The sequence below is a fragment of the Hyalella azteca genome, unplaced genomic scaffold, assembly GCF_000764305.2.
Source record: "Hyalella azteca isolate HAZT.00-mixed unplaced genomic scaffold, Hazt_2.0.2 contig17972, whole genome shotgun sequence".
Taxonomy (NCBI): domain Eukaryota; kingdom Metazoa; phylum Arthropoda; class Malacostraca; order Amphipoda; family Hyalellidae; genus Hyalella; species Hyalella azteca.
In genome coordinates this window covers 16994-36285 of record NW_025947731.1, presented here as the reverse complement: position 1 = coordinate 36285, position 19292 = coordinate 16994, and the positions used below count along the sequence as shown (strand labels likewise).

At 38.0% G+C, this 19292-nt stretch overlaps 1 protein-coding gene across 1 annotated transcript; it reads right to left on the bottom strand.

Moving 5' to 3' along the window:
- Positions 1-19204, bottom strand: LOC108671180 (bestrophin-3). The gene is made up of 15 exons (XM_018158675.2): positions 18481-19204; positions 12742-12852; positions 10351-10522; positions 9661-9790; positions 9192-9430; positions 8572-8805; positions 8129-8284; positions 7353-7442; positions 6156-6345; positions 5721-5890; positions 4283-4379; positions 3602-3849; positions 3263-3353; positions 1890-1968; positions 1-1626 (listed from the first exon to the last, which is right to left on the bottom strand). Exons 1-15 carry the CDS (start codon positions 18549-18551, stop codon positions 936-938), a joined length of 2769 nt encoding a protein of 922 aa, XP_018014164.1. The 5' UTR covers positions 18552-19204; the 3' UTR covers positions 1-935.
- Between the last annotated feature and the right edge of the window lie 88 nt (positions 19205-19292).

Genomic DNA, 19292 nt, shown 5'->3' with positions numbered 1-19292 from the left:
TTGTACACCTGGATAAGAAATTTTTATTTTCATTTCGTGGGAATAGTTAAGATCAATAAGCGTAAGCTAGAATATTAAATCATGCACTTTTAAGCATAATGACGAACCGAAGTTCGAGGCCATTTACGATACTAATACGCGGTAGTGCATTTGGTATCTATTGGCAAGTTTGTAGCTCGCGAAAATGCCAACACGCGCTTGAGATCAGACCCATCATTAATCCATAATATTTTGCTTAATGCGATGCTTGGAGCAGATATTTAAAAAGTCTATATCATGAAAAGTTGGACTGCAGCAGAGTGCAGTGGTCCGTGCGTCAAAATGAGAGACCAACATAAGAAAACTATAGGAAAGCCCACATAGCTTATGAGTTATGAACACATACTATTCAATACCGGAGTCTTGTGATGTTTACAGGGAAAACGTTGAATAAATAAAATTTGTACGAACAATATAGGATATATAATGAGCTCGCTGTAACCAGGTGGTCTACATTAAAATTGACACTTAGCAGATAAGTTAAATAATGTAAGGCAAGTAAGTAGATGCTTCAACGACCTCTCTTACAGATTGTGTTTACAGTCTGATTTGATAACAAAAATATTAGGAGAGGCATTCAGATTTTAAAATTAAATTTTAAGAATAATTAAATCAGAACTTGAAAATTCACAGTCCAGTCATATCAGAGAATGCGTGGCTAATTCGATTTTCAAAACACGTAACTCGGAAGCTCCTTGCTGCAGTAGACATTTTATTGACGAAATAAGGCTTGCATTTACAGCGCTAAAGACTACGAGCATGATAAAAAAAATAAAACAATTTGACTGTGCAAAATGAAAATGGTTCTCAATCATACGAGTCCATAGTGAATGGATGAAACCATCAGATACAAATGAATAATGTTGTGACGAATGAATTGGAATAAAGAAAAAACATTATGGTCGTCCATCAAAGGACAAAGCATTGGGACTTTCGCTTATAAATAACGGCGGTTCATGTTCAGATTTCATGAAATCCATTTTTTTGAGAGATTTAGGGGAGGGGGGAGAAGAGATGGGAGGATGAGGAGGGGAAGTTGAGGGCTTGCAGTTCGCATTGCTATTATCGCTGTCGTCATCGTAGGTTTCGTTTTCTTCATTAACAACGTCTAAGCCTTCGGGAATTGAAGTCGATTTACGAACATGAGAGGGTTGGTCGGGTTCTGTGATTGTTTGGACGGCGTCTACATTATTTAGAGTTGAGAACCTTTCAGACAAGGACATTCTTAAAGATTCTGGTTCTAGCAGCGACGCTACTGAGAACTCGCCGGGCAAATCGAGTACAGTATTTGGGGTGGGAGGAGGCGATGATGGTGGGAACGCAACTCCAGAATCTGCGAAACTCGACTGCTTTTTTTTAGGTATGTCCACAGCTGAGGTCTTGCACAAAGCTGAATCAGTGTGACTTTGATTTAAATCTTGATTATAGTCGAGCATTTTATGTTCAACATTCCAGTCATTGGGGACGGAGAGACCACGCATGATCATGGCGCCCCTGGCAACACCTCCTGCAGAGGGCGAGAGAAGGTCCTCTTGGGCACACGGCTGCGACACCGCACTCACGAGGCGCTCGTCCCTTGGAGATTTCCTAGGAAGCGGTAAATTATTAATGATTAATATTTCTTATACGATGCCACTGCTCAATTATTTCGACAAAAATTATAACTAGAGAGATCACCTTCTAACACAACAAATTCTATCAGTCAATACTCCAGCTAAATTTCGTACATCACGATGAAACGGAGAGATCGTAGAAAAAGGATAAATCATCAAAGAAGGATGAAACATCAAAAATGCACAAATCATCATAACAGTTAACTAATTAAATCTAAGATGTTGCATGTTCCTCACCCTTTCCTGCGGATGGTGCCAGTTTCACCCGATTTGCACAGGGGGAATTCCAGGCTCACAGGTTCATTATTTCCCCAAGCTGGAAAAGTCAATTAAGAATAATATACGTTTAAAAACTACTTTTTAAAGACAACACTTCTAAAAAATCCAGTGTCTCCAATGTAAAACATGTACAATGAATTTCTAATTTTAATTTTGAATATTAAAAAAAAATTAATTTTTTTATTATTTTAATACATGAATGAAATTAAATTTTCGAAATTATTTATTCTGTCAATTTATTCATGCAATGTCTCAGACTTTACGCAAGTCTGCACATTTTCAGATAGATTAGACAGCAAGAAGTGTGTTGAATATCGATTATAAGATTTGTAGCAGACAAAATTATTTTTTAAATTTTTTTAATATTAAATTTTTTTTTCCATTTTCAAAATTATTTATTCTGTCAATTGATTCATGCATTGCCTCCAACTTTATGCAAGTGTGCAAAATTTCAGTATTATTTATTCTGTTAATTGATTCATGCATTGCCTCTGACTTCACACAGGTGTGCAAAATTTCAGATCAATTAGACAAGTAAAAGTATGTCAATTATCAGTTATAAGATTTGCAGCTGACAAAATTATTTTTTCAATTTTTTTAATATTGAAAAAAAAAATTTTAATTTATAAAATCATTTATTTTGACATTTGATTCATGCATTGTCTCCAACTTTACGCAAGTGTGCAAAATTTCAGATCGGTTGGAGAGGTAGAAGTGTGTTAAATATAGATTATGAGATTTGTAGCAGACAAACAAACAAACAACAAGAAGTGAAGTTAAAGAGAAGTGTTGTAAAAAAGTAATAATTAAAATATAATTGAATTGGAAACAGGATCTAAAGATTAATGCATAATAAACAATACCATATATATTTCAATCTTCGGTCGCTAAATGATCAATTCTTCTACAAAAATTGGAATTCTTGCGTTGTAAAGATTTTGTTACAGAAATTATTACACTTGAATCCAGTGTTGAATAGAATGCGGTATAATAAGGCTTCTATTAATTATGCAAGCATCATGTGAGCTTTGCGTTGAGTATTTTGTCATAACTTCAAATGTAACGAGTGGATTCAAAATCCCCTTAGACGAAAATAACTAACTTCAATGTTGCCGGATATACATTACCTGAAACGAATGAATGAATTGGAATAAAGACCAATATATATCTTACTACCCACCCAAAAATAAGGAAAAACCATGCAATAGTCTCAAACCTTACTACTGCCGCAATGGATTACTTGCAAATGCAACATTTGGAAAATGAAACGTAGCAACCTTTTTAACAATTCGAGTAATTTTAAGATCAAATAATAATTAGGAGATTCTTACGAGTTTCGACTTCTTCGTCGCTGCCGAGCTCCTGGCTGAGGAGGTGCGCCGCGGTGTGACCAGAGGAGCTCAGCGACCCTCGCATCTGCAGCTGCGAGGAAAGTTTTCATGATATAATAAAAGTTTCTCCATTATCAATGATATGATAATAAATTATTGACAGAGATATACTACGATATAGAAATTTACTACCAGGCAAACAATTGCATGGAAGAATAAAAATGGTAGCAACAAATTTAAATAATCGACATGAAGTATGTAACAGGCACCATTGTATGGCGAGAGCATCCAATATAATTAAAATAACACTGAATTGTTAACAAAAGGAACTGAACCAACAGGTGCCAAGCTGTGCCGGCCGTTTGCAGTCTTCTTGGACACGGGCGTGGGCAGGGGCGGCAGCCGCGCGCCCACTGCCCGTCCCGCGACGTCCGTGGCCCGAGACGTCGATGAGGCCGACGTCGCCACGTGGACGCCGAGCACGGGTGACGAGCTGAGGGAGGCAGAAGCCGTCGACGTGTTCGGTAAGACAGTCTTGGAAGGACGTGACGTTGAGGACTCAAAAGCAGACTTGGTTGATTGAGGCCCTGGGCAAAGAAAGAGTTCCGTTAAAGTACTTACAAATTATTACGCTATGTAAATAATACAGAAGACGTCAATTTCCTTTAATAGGGATTATCCAGCCCAAAAAATTTTTTTACAAGAAATTTGTAGAACTTCTCATAGAATTTGTAGTTGATAGGTCTTTCTACTATTTATAATTAAAAACTACTAGGTAAAGCATAACTACAGTACATGATATATCGCGACACTCCACCTGTCAAGAGCTAATTTACCATGACTTCTGTCGCCATTTCATTCCGAAATTTTTATGCTTCAATGACGTTAATTGAGAAGATATGAGCTTTGTTCGGATCGGTTGATAAGATACATTATATTTTCAGATTTATTGATTGTGAAGGTTATCGATTTATTGATTGTGAAGGTTATCTAATTGTTTTATTTGTAAGAAGATCTCACTGCGCTCGGAGTCCGGCTTGATGCGGATAAGGATGGCTCCCTCTTCATCCAGCAGCACTTCCCTGTTCTGGCTCAACTGGCAGTCGTCGAAGCCCAGCTAGTATGAATAAAATCATAAAATAAATTGGATATGAATAAAATAAAGAAGCCCAGCTAAAAAATACAATGTATGAGTAAAATCTATGACATAAAGCCCAGCTGTAAAGGCCGGTCCAGACGCTACGTTCTACAAAACCTTTTGTCTGCAAAGTTCAACACGTTAGAGATAAAAAGTTGCGTGTAGACTGGTAATTTGAGCAGCTTCGAGTCTGTCGGGAAGTCTGCGCAACTGCTCGGACAAGTGGGAGCATGTGGACGGCAGCACCGTTTTCCGATTAACTTTGTTTCCCATTTTCGATTCGTCAAGAGAAAATTGCTTAATTTCGGCGATGTTGTAGGGAGTTCTTCACAGAATTTATTGCATTTTATAAATGAAACTTTCCCATGCATTTCGCGTGCCAAATCTAAGTATTACAGCAATAGGGATAAAAAGGGTGGGGGGCCTCGGAGAGTTAAGTGGACAAATTCAAATAAATTGATGCAACAGCAAACAGAGAAATAGTTGTAAAAAATAAATTCTATGAGAAGTGATTACCGAAAAGTGGTGATATTGCGGTTCTGATACAAGTAACTTCTTTGATGACATGCGATGTCACGAATTCCAATAAATAAGTAGGTATATATACGCGTCTATGTCCATTCCCAAGTAGTATCGCCAATCATTAGGTTCATCACGTAATTCACGCAGTACGGTAATCTAATATGGGAAAAGTACTGAATTTTTAGAGGTCATTTCCTGAACGTCGAGTACTTCTGTGACGTTCCGATCTTTTCTTTTAACAAACACAGTGCCAAAATATACCACAATGGTTCCTCCTCCATGACGATATCACACAAAACTGAGCGAAATATACTGATATCTTTACTCACTCACTAAATAGTGAGTAGAGTAGTAGTGAGTGAGTAGAGATATCTCTCTACTCACTTACTACGTAGACTCACTAAAAATTGCAACGTTTCCACTCCTTCTTAAGACTGCGCAGAAAAAAACGTAGCGTCAGGACAGACCTTTATATACAAGGTATGATTAAAATCTCGAAGCTCGACTGCAAAACAATAAGTTTGGACAAGAGAACGAAACCCAGAGAAGCATGGGTAACAAAGATGAACAAAGAATGACAAATTTTCTGCCTGGTGTATAAAAATACAATCTACATGTGCTAAAATATTTAAAAAAATGACTTGTGAATAGAATGCGCGAACTAGCAGCTAAACACAGGTGGTTAATGAATTATTAATATCTGAACGTACCCAGTGACACAAGTCGTTGCTAAACTATTATAACTATTGAATAAGTCACGAGTCAAAATCCTGATACCAAGCGACATGCAAACGTCACCTCGTCAGAGATGGCAGAGCGCGCGACAGAGGCGCTGTTGGGGACGCCCCTGGGAGTTGGTCTCGAGTAACTCTCCCTGCCGCTGCTACCGTGCGACATCGTCGAGAGACGGGACGAGTTTCTGTTCAGACGAGCGTTCGTCCGTTTCGATTTGATGCTCAAACTGCTTCCTGTAATGCAAAAAAAAAACCTCAGTACTCACTGCAGTGAGTGACAGAGAGCGCATTTTCTCGTCGACGAAAACGTGAAGTCACGAACGGACAGACAGACGGACATGGCGAGCACAATAGTGCATTTTTTTCATAAATGAGAAAATGCGCTTAAAAGCGATTCAATGTTTCAGCCATTAACCCATGGATTTATTCCTTGACAACCTTCCAGAATTATGCCTTAAAAACATATAATAATTTAACGTAAAGAATAAAGGTGGCGCACCCAGCCTGGAGAATCTGGTAGCGTTGGCGTCGTGGACGTTGCTGTGCATGACGCGGTTCAATAAGACGGACAAGACGCTGCCCTTGCGACCCTCCGACATAGAGGCGCGGGGCGAGCGAACCTTCATCGCGATGGCCGAGCTGGACGAGTGCAGGCTGTCCCGACTTATCCCGCTCTGGTTCATATCGATCTGAACAAAATAAAATGAGTTGGAAAATCTGTTGATAAAAGTTTATGGACGCAAATTTATCACCGTCGTAACCCTGGTTATTAAGGCGCGCTATACCGCAATGTAATTACGACCAAGAATAACCTAATAGATGATGTGCCAGCCATTGGATGTGGGTGATGCTCATGTTGTTATGGACGACGATGTACGTACCAACAGCAGAGAACTCTCTCAATTCGCAATCTTCGCTGGTCCGTCTTGGACGGTTTTGAAATGAACCGTGTTTGGACGCCAATACAATACAAAAACCACTCGAATGAGTAGGTGTAATAATAATTTTGGTAATAAGCAAGGGCGCAGGCATATATAAAGTGAAAATTTGTTGATACTGTTTTGTGGTGTAATGTAGGCGTTTCTTCCCTTGACGTCTTAGCAGCCAGTCGAAAAAAAAACTATAGCAAAACGTACTACCTAAATAATGTGTGGCCAGGATCACCTAATAAGGCAAATTTCTACGCCAAGATGCACGCCGAGGGAACAGATATCACTGGAGAACTCTGATAGCTTTACCTTTTTCTAGGCAACATGCATGAGAATCAGACGTTTTTTAATGGTGAACCAAATCAAATCACATCTTCTAATTGTGTTAGGATCATTTAGCTAATTAAAAGCATTAAATAATACGAGAAATCGATTTGAGGTGCTTCAATTAAGCGGTAAGAAAATCCGGCAGGAGGTAAATTGCATTAGAGCAAGTCGTCGCTGATATGCATGATTCAATTTTACTTCAAATTATTTCAACTCTGAAGAGGAAAGATGAAGAGCTGCGACTGACTCGGCGGTGGTTCTAGTTGATCTTGAAAGTATCAACTGTTGATCTTGAGTATTTTGAAGTATCTTGAAAGTATTTTGATCTAGTTATCAAAAAAAGTATGCTTGACTTTACAGCAAAATGGATAGTAAAAGTAATAAATCTCATTAACTTATTATGAACCAATAAGAACAGATGAAGGGAGCCAATTATATACCTTGACATGACGACGATGAGTCGTGCCGCCCTCATCCTCATCTTCCTCCTCGAGCGGCACCAGAATTATCTCCTGTTCAGCGTCGGGCACCTGCACGCGATAAACAGATTCTAATTTATTAGGGATCTAATTTTAATCTAATTTATTTAGGACCTAATTTTAATCTAATTTATTAAGGATCTAATTTTAATCTAATTTATTTAGGATCTTATTTTAATCTAATTTATTAAGGATATAATTTTAATCTAATTTGTTAAGGAAAGTTGTAGATATTGAAGACAAGGAGTGAATTACATCTCTATCCATTATGTATATTAAAGATGTTGAAAGAACATATTGACATTTGTTTTAATGAATTAATTGACACATTAATTTATTCATTGACTGCTTGAATGAGATTTAGGCTTGCAAAGATTGCTGATATAAAAGATTTGCGGATAAAATGTGTCCATCAGTTATCACGCTGTCATGATCATGGCATAAGGTTGATGACGAGGAGTGATGGATATTAATTTGGTTGTGATGATGGTGTTGAGGGAGATGAACACGGCAACTGAAATGATGGCGTTAAATGGAATACTTGTGCTGAAGTAAGAGATGAAAGTGTTGGTGATGCCAGGGTTGGTGATGCCAGTGTTGGTGATGCCAGTGTTGGTGATGCCAGGGTTGGTGATGCCAGTGTTGTCAGTGTTGGTGATGCCAGTGCCGGTGATGTCAGTGTTGGTGATGCCAGTGTTGGTGATGATGGTGTTGGTGATGACGGTGTTGGTGATGACCTGCATGTTGAAGGTGGAGCCTTGGGGCGCCATGCGTCTGAAGGGCTCGGAGGCGACGGTGTAGGGCAGAGACTGCGGGAAGACCTCGTCCCAGTAAACGTCCTGGATGAGGTCAGGGTGCTCCTCGTGCATCTCGTCCACGATCAGGTACGACACCTTAGGGCACGAGCATCACGATAACATAAGATGCATCACGATAACATACGATAAAGCACGATATATATATAACATAAGATGAATCATAAATTAATATCATTGCGTGTCTCAACGTTTCACTTATGTCACTCGAAAAGCAAGATTATATAGATCTGATTTGAACTAAAATTTGTTATAAAAGCACATCAAGCTAGTCTTGAGAGTAAATAAACACTTTCCTTTCATTTAATAAGAAAGTTATTGTAGTTTTGTGCGATTAGGTTGGAACTTCAGCTCCAGAGATTCACCTGCAAGTTCCTGTCAATCAACCAATTTACTTCAAAGTCATCATCGTCTTCTCCAAAGGGATTAACGAGCGTCTCGGCAACTTTCAGCCAGCCCATGTAAAAGAAGAACTGCAGGAACGTGAACCACGGCACATAGAAATCCACGGTGTAGTTTGGGATTTTTTGTGCAGGATCCAGGAACTGACGTCCCATGATCGTGCCGATGAAGAAAGTGTACACGGCCAGAGTCACCACCTGCAACGTTTTCCAGTAAGAGCAAGTCAACATTATTTTCTAGGTATTTCAATAAGGATAGATAAATCTGATGTCCAATTTCAAATAGCAACGGAAGCAAAGTTGTACATAAGAATGATGGTATTACTCCGGCTTAGCATAACTGTCATCTCGCCAACGCTTGGTCAAGAAAAAGAAAAACTTTAGCTAAAGTGGCAGGGCAATCGTAAGTTCATATTTACGAACGATAGGGCAGCAAAACAATGTAAGTCTGAAAGTCTACCGATGCAGAGCAAGTACATAAGATTCCACAAAGTGCTGCAACACGGCTACCGTATTTATAATCTAATGAGAAGGACGGATGTTATGTTGCCGTACATTGTACAAGTGATGTCATGCATTCAAACCTGAGTGTAGACGAGAGGTATGCTGATCCAGTCGTAGCTGAGCAGGGTTCCATTCAGGCCACGAAACTTGCTGATCTCATCGATGAGGGACTTGACGGCAAAATCGTCCCGAATCCAGCCCTCCTTCCGGGCCCGCGACACGATCGTGCCCGCCCACACTAGCGGCATCCAGTACTTCGGGTGAGTCGTCTTGCGGTTCATCGCCTCGAATATCTTCTTCTCTTGACTCGTTAGGAAACCTGCCCCAAAGGAATATTAAACTGGAATATCGTTCAAATGAGTCCCAAAATAGTAAATGCCGCAGAACATTTCGTGCACGAGCAAATTAATTAAGCCTATTTTGATTGCGATGAACTTGTCGAAAATTGATGCGTGTTCAATTTAAATCTCATCTAGGGCATTAATTTTTTAATTCGGGCAAATTTCCCCAATATTTTGCACAGGTTGGCTTAAATTCGTTGCATCTCACCGGCCTCCATGACGTGGTCGAGAGTAGGGAAGCGTTTCTTGACACGCGGGCTGATCATAGAGAGCGTGATGACGAGCGTGAGGTTGACGTAACGCATGATGGTGCGGCGCATCACACGCGACCGCTCGTCCTGAGAATATCAAACATCAAGAGATTCTCAAGAGATCATTATTACAAAAATTACAGATAAAAACATTACTGACAATATTATTTTTACGAGCAAAATTGAAACACGTACCTCTATGCTTCTATGACCCACTGGTGAAATTGTCCTCCAAGCGGCTTTCCACTTTCATAGGATAAAGTTCTGGCAACGAAATAAGCTGGGCCTCGGGAGACATGAATTCCAAAATTATGCATACAAAATCACTACTGATCCTGCATTATAAATCCAACGCAATCCTACCCGGAGGACGAATCACACAACTACTTAACCTTACACCCGCCTCTAATATTCATCGTGAAACCTCATAAAGTTACCGAGTGATGCAGATAATTACGACCTAGTACCACGTAAACTTCTAAATGCAATTTTTCATTGCTGAGGTTATCATGCAAAATAAATTGAGTACGAATGAAGCAGACTAAAAAACCACGCTAGATTTTTAACTTTCTAGCGACCCAGAAAACTACAGACGATGCATACTGAATCGTACTAAATTATAATGTAACAAACTATTAGAAGCATACCCCTCCATGGATGCAGGTTGAGACGAAGAGGGCGAGTGAATCAGGCCAGGGCAGCGACATGTATTGGTTCCACCATCGCTGCACTACAATGGACACGTAGAACCCCAGTACAAACGCCACTGGGATCAGGTCGGTGAACTGATTGCAGTGCATCGATATCCTTTCGAATACTCTGCAACAAGCAACGATAGGGTATCTGTCAGCTTACTTTTATAATGTCACGTATACAAGATGTTGAGGTATAATTAAAAAAATATCTAATATGAAATATCTAAATATTCATGTTCGCTAATGTATTCATTCGTGTGGAAGGCTGGCTTCGTGGATATTTGATGGATATTCAATTACTTAATCACAATTTACATTTACCAGGTTATCACTACATGGTAGCAGCAAAACAGGGGAGGGAGGAAAGGAGGCGATGCGTGACAGGGTTTATTAGGAAATTAATACTGATTTTATAATTTGTTGGCGAGTACAAACGCCGAGTAAAGCGGCTAGCAATTTATATTGGCAGGTCAATCAGGCGCTGCTTGAGAAATTCCGTGAGACATGGCCAAACAACTTGTCATGGCCAAATCAAACGCAGAGACATTCAGCATTCGATCGGGGAAAAAGTCTTTAATAGGCCACGCCTGCAGGCAAGCAGATGCGGCCATAACTGCTACCAGATGGAGCTGACAAAATGCGAAGATGATATAAATGATATCAAATGATTCATGTGACATATCTCCCCTATAAACTTATAATGCAAAGCTTCAAACAAAACAATAAACATTCGTCAATAAATTGTAGATGAAGCTGTATCTCCCGTTTACAAATACCATTCGGTAACGACACTGAGTCGGCTATAATGTATGAATTTACAAGCACACTTTCATTGTTGAATGCTTAAGCATATTTTATTAGATAACCCACTCACTAAATAACTTCATTAAACCTATGAACACATTTAAAGGCAAGCATGAAAGTTTAAGAATTCTAGTGAATTCTAGCGATCGGAAATAAACTATTTCATTTGACAAAAAATTGCAATCTCTACTGTTGACCACCAGACACGGATAAATTTGTCGCAAATCTCATTGTAGGAAAACTTGTCATGGCCAAATCAAACGCAGCAGAAACATTCGGCATTCGGTCGGGGACAAAGTTTTTAATTAATAGGCCACACCTGCAGGCAAGCAGATGCGGTATAACTGCTAACAGATGGAGCAGACAAAATGCGAAGATGATATGCATGATATCAAATGATTTATATGACATATGCATGATGATATGCATGATATCAAATGATTTATGATATGATACATGCATGATGATATGCTTGATATCAAATGAATTTACAAACACACTTTCATTGTTGAATGCTTAAACATATTTTATTAGATAACCCACTCACTAAATAACTTCATTAAACCTATGAACACATTTTAAGGCAAGCATGGAAGTTTAAGAATTCTAGTGAATTCGAGCGATCGGAAATAAACTATTTCATTTGACAAAAAATTGCAATCTCTACCGTTGACCACCAGACGCGGATAAATTTGTCGCAAATCTCATCCCGTTTTAGAAAAAATCTACCTTCAGAATGTCCCAAGCATTGCAAGTTTTTTTTTGAAAACCTTTCCGAACAAAAAAAAAAATGCCGCGGTTCACACGAAAACATACAAAGAACGCCGTTCCGGTGGCTGGTCACAGAAAAGCCTAGGCCTAACCCAGCCAAGCCAAACCTACCACAAATAAAGCACCGGCCAACGGTTCTTATTCAGTTGCCTGCTCTTCGCGCCATCTACACGGAAGCACTAAAAAACTAATGAGCATTGCGAATGATGAGGTTTTCAGGAAACAGAAGAAAGGAAGGAATTTTCGATTCCTTCCTCCCCCCGAAAATAAAGAAAAATGGTATTACAATTAATGCTGAAATGATGCTAGTAAAAAGACCGATTTAACTGTCAGTAAATGACTTACTAAGTTACTAGGTATATTAGGCTGTAATAATTCGTGTAATCGAATTTTAGAATTTACGTTCTTTGCATTTATATTTTAATTTCATATACTTGACTTCGTAAATGTATCATACTGACGATAATGATCCATGAAAAAATATTTATTTACACTTGTAGTTTTACATGATTTTATCTTGTTTACATGTATTCATATTCTAATTTAANATATTCTAAGTTCTAATTTAACGATTATCTCAATTTCGTGCAGTTTCTTTTCATACCAAGTAAACAGATCTCTGGAGGAATATCTATTTACACTTTTAGTTTATATAATTTTATGTTGTTTCCGTGTATTCATATTCCAATTTCATAGGGTTATCTCTATTTTGAAAATGAGTTTTCATTTTACACCGAGGATATGATCACCGGAAGAATATTTACCCACCTTTTCTGTGGCTCGTCGAGAAAACATCTGTAGGTGACGCTGCACGCGCCATACAGGAGCATGTAGAAGAACAGGTCTTGCCACACCAGCTTGTAGATGCTGCCCTTCCATCTGGTACACGTAAGGAATTCAGTGCATGCTTACAGTAACAAATTCATGCTCTTTCCATCATTACTTTTGTTACAATCAAGCTATCAAATTAGGAACAGGAGCATGTAGAAGAACGCACCAGCTTGTAGATGCTGCTCCTCCATCTGGTAGACGTAAGAGAGTAAGTGCACATGCTTCCAGTAACAAATTCATGCTCTTTATATCATTACTTTTGTTACAATCAAGCAATAAAATTAGAGGCAATGAATAGATGCAGAAATGTGGAAATGGATTGTAATTTCAGCTTCATAAAGGATACCTCTTCAACACAGAAGTTTCACTTTAGAAGATAATAGAAAGTGGAACTTCCCATACTTTACATCATAATTAATGCACGTATATGCATATGCACATTGAAGTAAACATAAAATAACTGGGAAGTGAAACAGGCGCTCATAATGATATTTCAACGCGAAAGTGGAACGAATTCACGAATTCATGATAACTTAAGCCAATACTACAACGACCTTTACTTTATGATGTGATGGTCGTTCATCTGACAAAAAAAAATGATTGATTTATGCACATGAGCCAAGTTATCAAGTTCGCCCATAGAAATAACTGTATAATTGATTCACGAATTTATGTATCAGCTAGTACAAAAATTTCTCGCAATAGTAGTTACGTACTAACTAATCGTTTTATTTTTTCTCTAATGACAGTAGCTCGTAAGTAAATCTATATTTCATTCGTTCCAACTACGCCAAATCCCAGCGGGATAATAATAATCAAGAAATAATCATGAAACTATCAAAACAACATCGTACTAATTCTCACAAAAATTTCTTTTAATCGCTCTTATCTTCCGCAATTTAGCGAATAAATAATCTAATTAATTTTTCTTCATTAAATATACAATACCAACATAATTCAATGATCTTTAAGCTTTCAATTTGAATCAGTGTCGATATTTAATTTCAACAATCATTTAGTATTATTTGTCCATATATGATTAAAATCTGACATTTAATTGACACACTTTGCACAGAACAAAGCTTATAATTGTCGCACAGCTTTGGTACAGCCATCACGTACTCAGGCCACTGATAAGCTCGTGCACTGAATGTTTAGCAGAGTCGACAATGTTAGCAGTGAAAGACCTTCATGTTTGAGTACTTCAATGCCACTAAACTGCCGTCACTGTAGAGACCTGGATACGTATAGTCTATAGGACTCTGAAAAAATCAGTTCTTTCATAATATCCTTTGAAAAATTGCACTTAGCACTGTGAAATTTGTACTAAACATCACGAATACTACTAGTGTGTAGACTCAAAATTGTCATACTTGTAACGCTAATAACTTTAAATTAAATTATGAACCTAAATTATGTAAAATTGAAAAAATACGTGTTAAATTAATTCCTAAGTTGAAATTATTGTGAAACAAAGTTTAAAAGGGCTATATCATAAAAACATAACAAAAAATTTGTAAAGTTCATTTCAAGAGCAATGATGAAAAAATTGCTGAAAAAGCGCTCAAAAAATTAAACAAAATCGGAAAACTCTTAATGGATTTTGACACGGAGATATCTGGTGGTAAATTTTTTCAGTTGCTTGCATTATAATAGGTCTTGAATAGCTATAGAACAAGTTGGAGGGCCTAGTAATGTATATACAACTTTTACGAGTGGGTTTTTTATTTATCTCAAACTAGCATGGGTTGTCTTCATGAGTCTGTCTGTTCCTATACAGCACAAGCAACCGTTCAGATAAATAGATTGAGTTCGTGATAGATTGAGTTCAGATAAATAGATTGAGACATCGAATGAGATATATAAATTTAAAAATTTAGTTTAATTTATCTCTTATTGAATGCAATTCATTTTACTTCAAATGGTTTCATCGAACGATTTCGCAGAATTTTAGGAACTTGGTACTGCACATATATTACAAGTACCACATAGAGTTCGTTAAATAAAATTTTATTTTTCTTCTCAGCGTCGAATTTAATACTGGAAGACTGAAGTAACAGAATTTAATCAGGTCTATTCACAAAAGGGACATTTACTCAATTGACCTACATTAAGTCGCACGAATCTACTTAGAGAATGAGAACAAACGAATAGCCGCCAGACATGACGTCACTTCAACTGAGTTCTCCACAATATAATACAAACCGACAATAGTAGTAAAAGTTATATAGTGTACGTGCAGTACACTATATAACTTTTACTACGACAAAAAATAATATATAATTAGTAAACGTAGAGAGGACACCATAGAACTAAAAAGAACGCAGCAAGTAAACTCAATGATCTCAACTCAATGCTGGACGGCAACGCATAGATCAATGACCTCATGGTTTAGACATGCGTGAAATTGAATGTTGGGTCAATGTTCCGTAGGTTGGATGTCATGATATCAATTCAATTGAATTTTAAGATGTGACTCACACCGTTTCAGGAGACAACAGATTTTTCCAACAACAATCTGATTTGGCGCTTCAATTTCAGTGCACTAAAAGATCACCGGAGTGAGATCAAATAAATATGTTTTAGCACTGCTAACAATGATTATTTAATTCAGCATCAACTACCCAAATTGAGTAAAATAGAGCCTTAGTTTGAAAACGAGCATACTGGACAGGATATCATTCAGATAAAATTTAGAATTCTTAAAACAAGGCTAGAATTTAAGAAAACATTTAAAAGAGATTATATCAAGTCGTGCAAATATAATCATTCAGATTGCCAGTCTCTGCCAAAAGTGCTAACTAACTTTAAAGAATGAATAAACGGAATACCGGGAATTAGCCACGTAAGACTGGAATTGGCCACTGAAAAACTTTTACAATTTAAACCAAACTCCGTGTGCAAAGATGCTCGACTGCCACTCCGTGAATTAGAGGTATGGTGGCACTTGAAACCGTTACTAACTGTAATTTTCCCATGTCCGGGCGGCGGGCACATAAATTTGGTAGTAAAACCGTGTCTATACGGAATTTATACCCAATGATTGAGCAGCGGTTTTTCCTAAGGATAATCATGAGTTTAGGCCAAAATCCAACGGTCGAAATCCTAAGCAGTGCATTCTTAGGTTCGGCGCGGGGATCAACGTTCCTTACACTTCCTGTTTACAGCTTTACCTGCTTTCATTGGTCTCTCCCCTGCACCCAGTTCAAACGGCTCTTGGGCTACGGCATTCATTGTAGGTAGTAAATGTGAACGTCAGGGCGCGGCATAACATGATAAATTCTAAATTGATCAAATTTTTTGAGGACAGGTATTGTATCACCTAAACCTATTACCCTATTCAGTATCACCATCCACCTATTCAGTATCACCTAAACTTGACATTCATCGGGCTGTTGACATTCACAATAGGCAATTGACAGTATAAGCTAAGTACCATATGCATTTGACCGTACCTACCAATCGCAAGGAAAAATTCCACATCAATTCCCACACAGACAGTTCTAGTGAAGCTGGTGAACAGAATAGGCAACAAAGGTGGTAAATTTCATACTTTATAGTGCAAATTCTTACAACATTTTACAGCATTGAATCAATAGGAAATAGGAACATGACTCAAATAATGTTGTAAAAATAAGTTTTGAACAGTGAGTGAACCCACCGTCTGACTCATCGCTGAAATTCAATCACACGAATTATTCTGTGCATAACAGGTCATCCTGTTTTGAGCACATTTTAGTCAAAATCTAAGACTGTTTTGGTATATTTTTAGTGTTTTGACTTGAACAACATATTTTTTCTATCTCAAAACAATTCAAGTCATAAAAATATTAGGTCAAAAAGTAAGTCATGATTTTGTCGTGAGTCGTGACAAAAAATGACCACGGAGAGCGCAAGTAGTCATGGCGCCCACATTAGAAGCTCGTGTGAGAATGAAGAGCACAATATGATGGGACGAAGATAAATGATTTATATAGCCAATATATAACCGAAACTGTGATTCTCATTCAGGATGAAATTGACCTTATTGTAGAGCTGTTTTTTTCCAGACTGGAATGGACTTTGATGGAAGGCGTGATCTCAATCTATGGCGTGATGGTCTTTTACAAAGAACTGTCATTTTTCAGCGCAAATTCTCTTCATTAACACTAGATATCATATCAACGATTGCGGAAATCATATACATCAATATATTGGAGCAGAGATCATCTCTCACGCAAGACCAGATGGTGAAAATCACTGCACAAAACAAGTGATGGAAGAAAAAATTTCAACGGATTTTTTTCACTGACAATCGTGCACAGTTATGTCAATTAAAGTAATGAGTCAATATTTAACCAAATAATTGGAGCGATAGAATGATATAAAAGTACAATTTGCTCAACCAGCGACCAATATCTCAAGGATTCTAAAAAAACTCATTTAAATGCCTCGTGCTCAACGGGGAATTTTAATTTGCATGAAAGAAGGAATCTGGCTAGCTTTCATCATATGAGCGAAGATCTGCGCAATGTGATTAAGCAGCATTGCGAAAAACGTCTGAAAAGGTGATTATACGGCAATATGATTATTCTAACGTTATTTTATTATTAATATAATAATTTCTCAGTTATCCACAGAGGAGAACAATTTATTTTCAATCGAGAATAAACACTATATTTATAGACAATTTACTATGACAAGTTGTCTGCCGCATAGGTAACCATGCCAAAGATATATGTGAATGGCAGACGCGAAAACATTAGGTTCTGGTATGCCTGTTCCCAGAGCGACCGGCGAGCCGCGAAGTTAGCCCTCAGCGGCCAGTAGGCAGCTGGCTGCCCTAGAGGAGAGGGGTGTGGCCACTTCCGCTCTACTTCCATACCGCTACTGGCAAAGTTCACGCGGGAAAGGTAGAGGAATTTATCGATGCCTCTTACCAGTGAAGATGACACCGAAGGAATCGAAACACTAGTATGAGTCATTGCGTTCCGCTCACTGGTTTTCTGAGAAGGCTCAGTAAGGAAGCATAATGTCGGCATGATAAATACGGAAATGAGGTACACTGGTAAAGGAAAAAATTCAGGAATTAAGGAAATACGAGAATCATTTGGGTAGTATAACAGATGCATTATATAATGACGACAATTTAAGAGCTGGTTTACGCCTCTGCAAGGCTAGTTTACTGATAGTTTCAGGTAAGAAGCACGGTTAGTTGCCCCTTGAATTCGCGCGCAATACAAAAAAAGGTCCGCACATCGGTGACATCAAAATTGATTTCTTAACGTATACAACCCAAGATGGTGTCAATAGTCAGGTGTCCCATTTCCACTTAAAAATACCAGGTGAGATATTGGAGAGTAAATTGTCGTAGTTACATTATATTAACTAACCAACTAGCTTTCAACGTCAGCAGTATTCTTACAAGTGCATAGGGTTTATTTTAGAGTTATGGCAACCTCACATGTAGATTGCTGAGAATGAAGGAATGTCCCCTAAAAGCACGTGACTACTAGAGCATGATTTATATTTTTATTGTGTAATAAATTTCTATAAAAATTGAAAAGTAACTCAAAATGAACGCTACTGTACACACAGTCACAGTACAGAATATTTCGATCTGGACTAATTTACTTGACTAATTTAAGCACATATCAGAATAGGGAGAAGCATTTATCAATAGCGGAAACCACTCACCTGAAAAGAAGCTTCCAGAAGCATCCAAAGCCTTTGGATGATGCGACGTGATGGGTGTAGGTTACAGTCATATCTCTTGCTCTACAGGGGCGTCTAGCTCTTCTATTGCAACGTTGATGCTGATATTACTTCTATGATGCAGCGGTTGTGATGCTGATATTACTGCTTTGATGTAGTGGTTGTGATGCTGATATTACTGCTATGATGTAGTGGTTGACTTAGGTACCAGGCGTCACAGAACGTAATAAAATTTGAGAGAAGAGCCAGAGAACGTTGAAGAATCGTTGCGAGGCTGCACAGCGCGACTTCGACCAGTCTGCAGTTAACGACGTTAACTATGAGTAAATTCACTGTACATAGTTCAATCTTCACAAGGGTTTGTGTCTCGTTATCTTCACAGTTATTAGTATAGAGTGTATGGGCTCAATAAATTTGTTAGAGTTCAGTACGCGGGTTTATTTAAAATAATTCACCTTACATCTCAATCTTTCAAACAAGTAATGGATTACGAATTATCACTGAACCCGTGTCCACAAGATTGAATTAAAAGTTTTCCCTTTGAAAACTGGAGCAAATGCACTGAAGAGAAACACGCTCGTTCTTTTAGGTGCATCATGGATTCCAGTCATAGAGCCTAAGCCTTAAAGTTGACGCACAAAAAGTTGAACTTTTAGATCCTACAACCAAAAGTTAAGAGATAAAAAATACGAAAAATAACATTTGTCTGTAAGTTGGAATAAGATTAAATTAGAGACAAAATTATCACATGCAGCTGAATTGCAGCCAGTTCTCTGTGATTACATCATAATCTA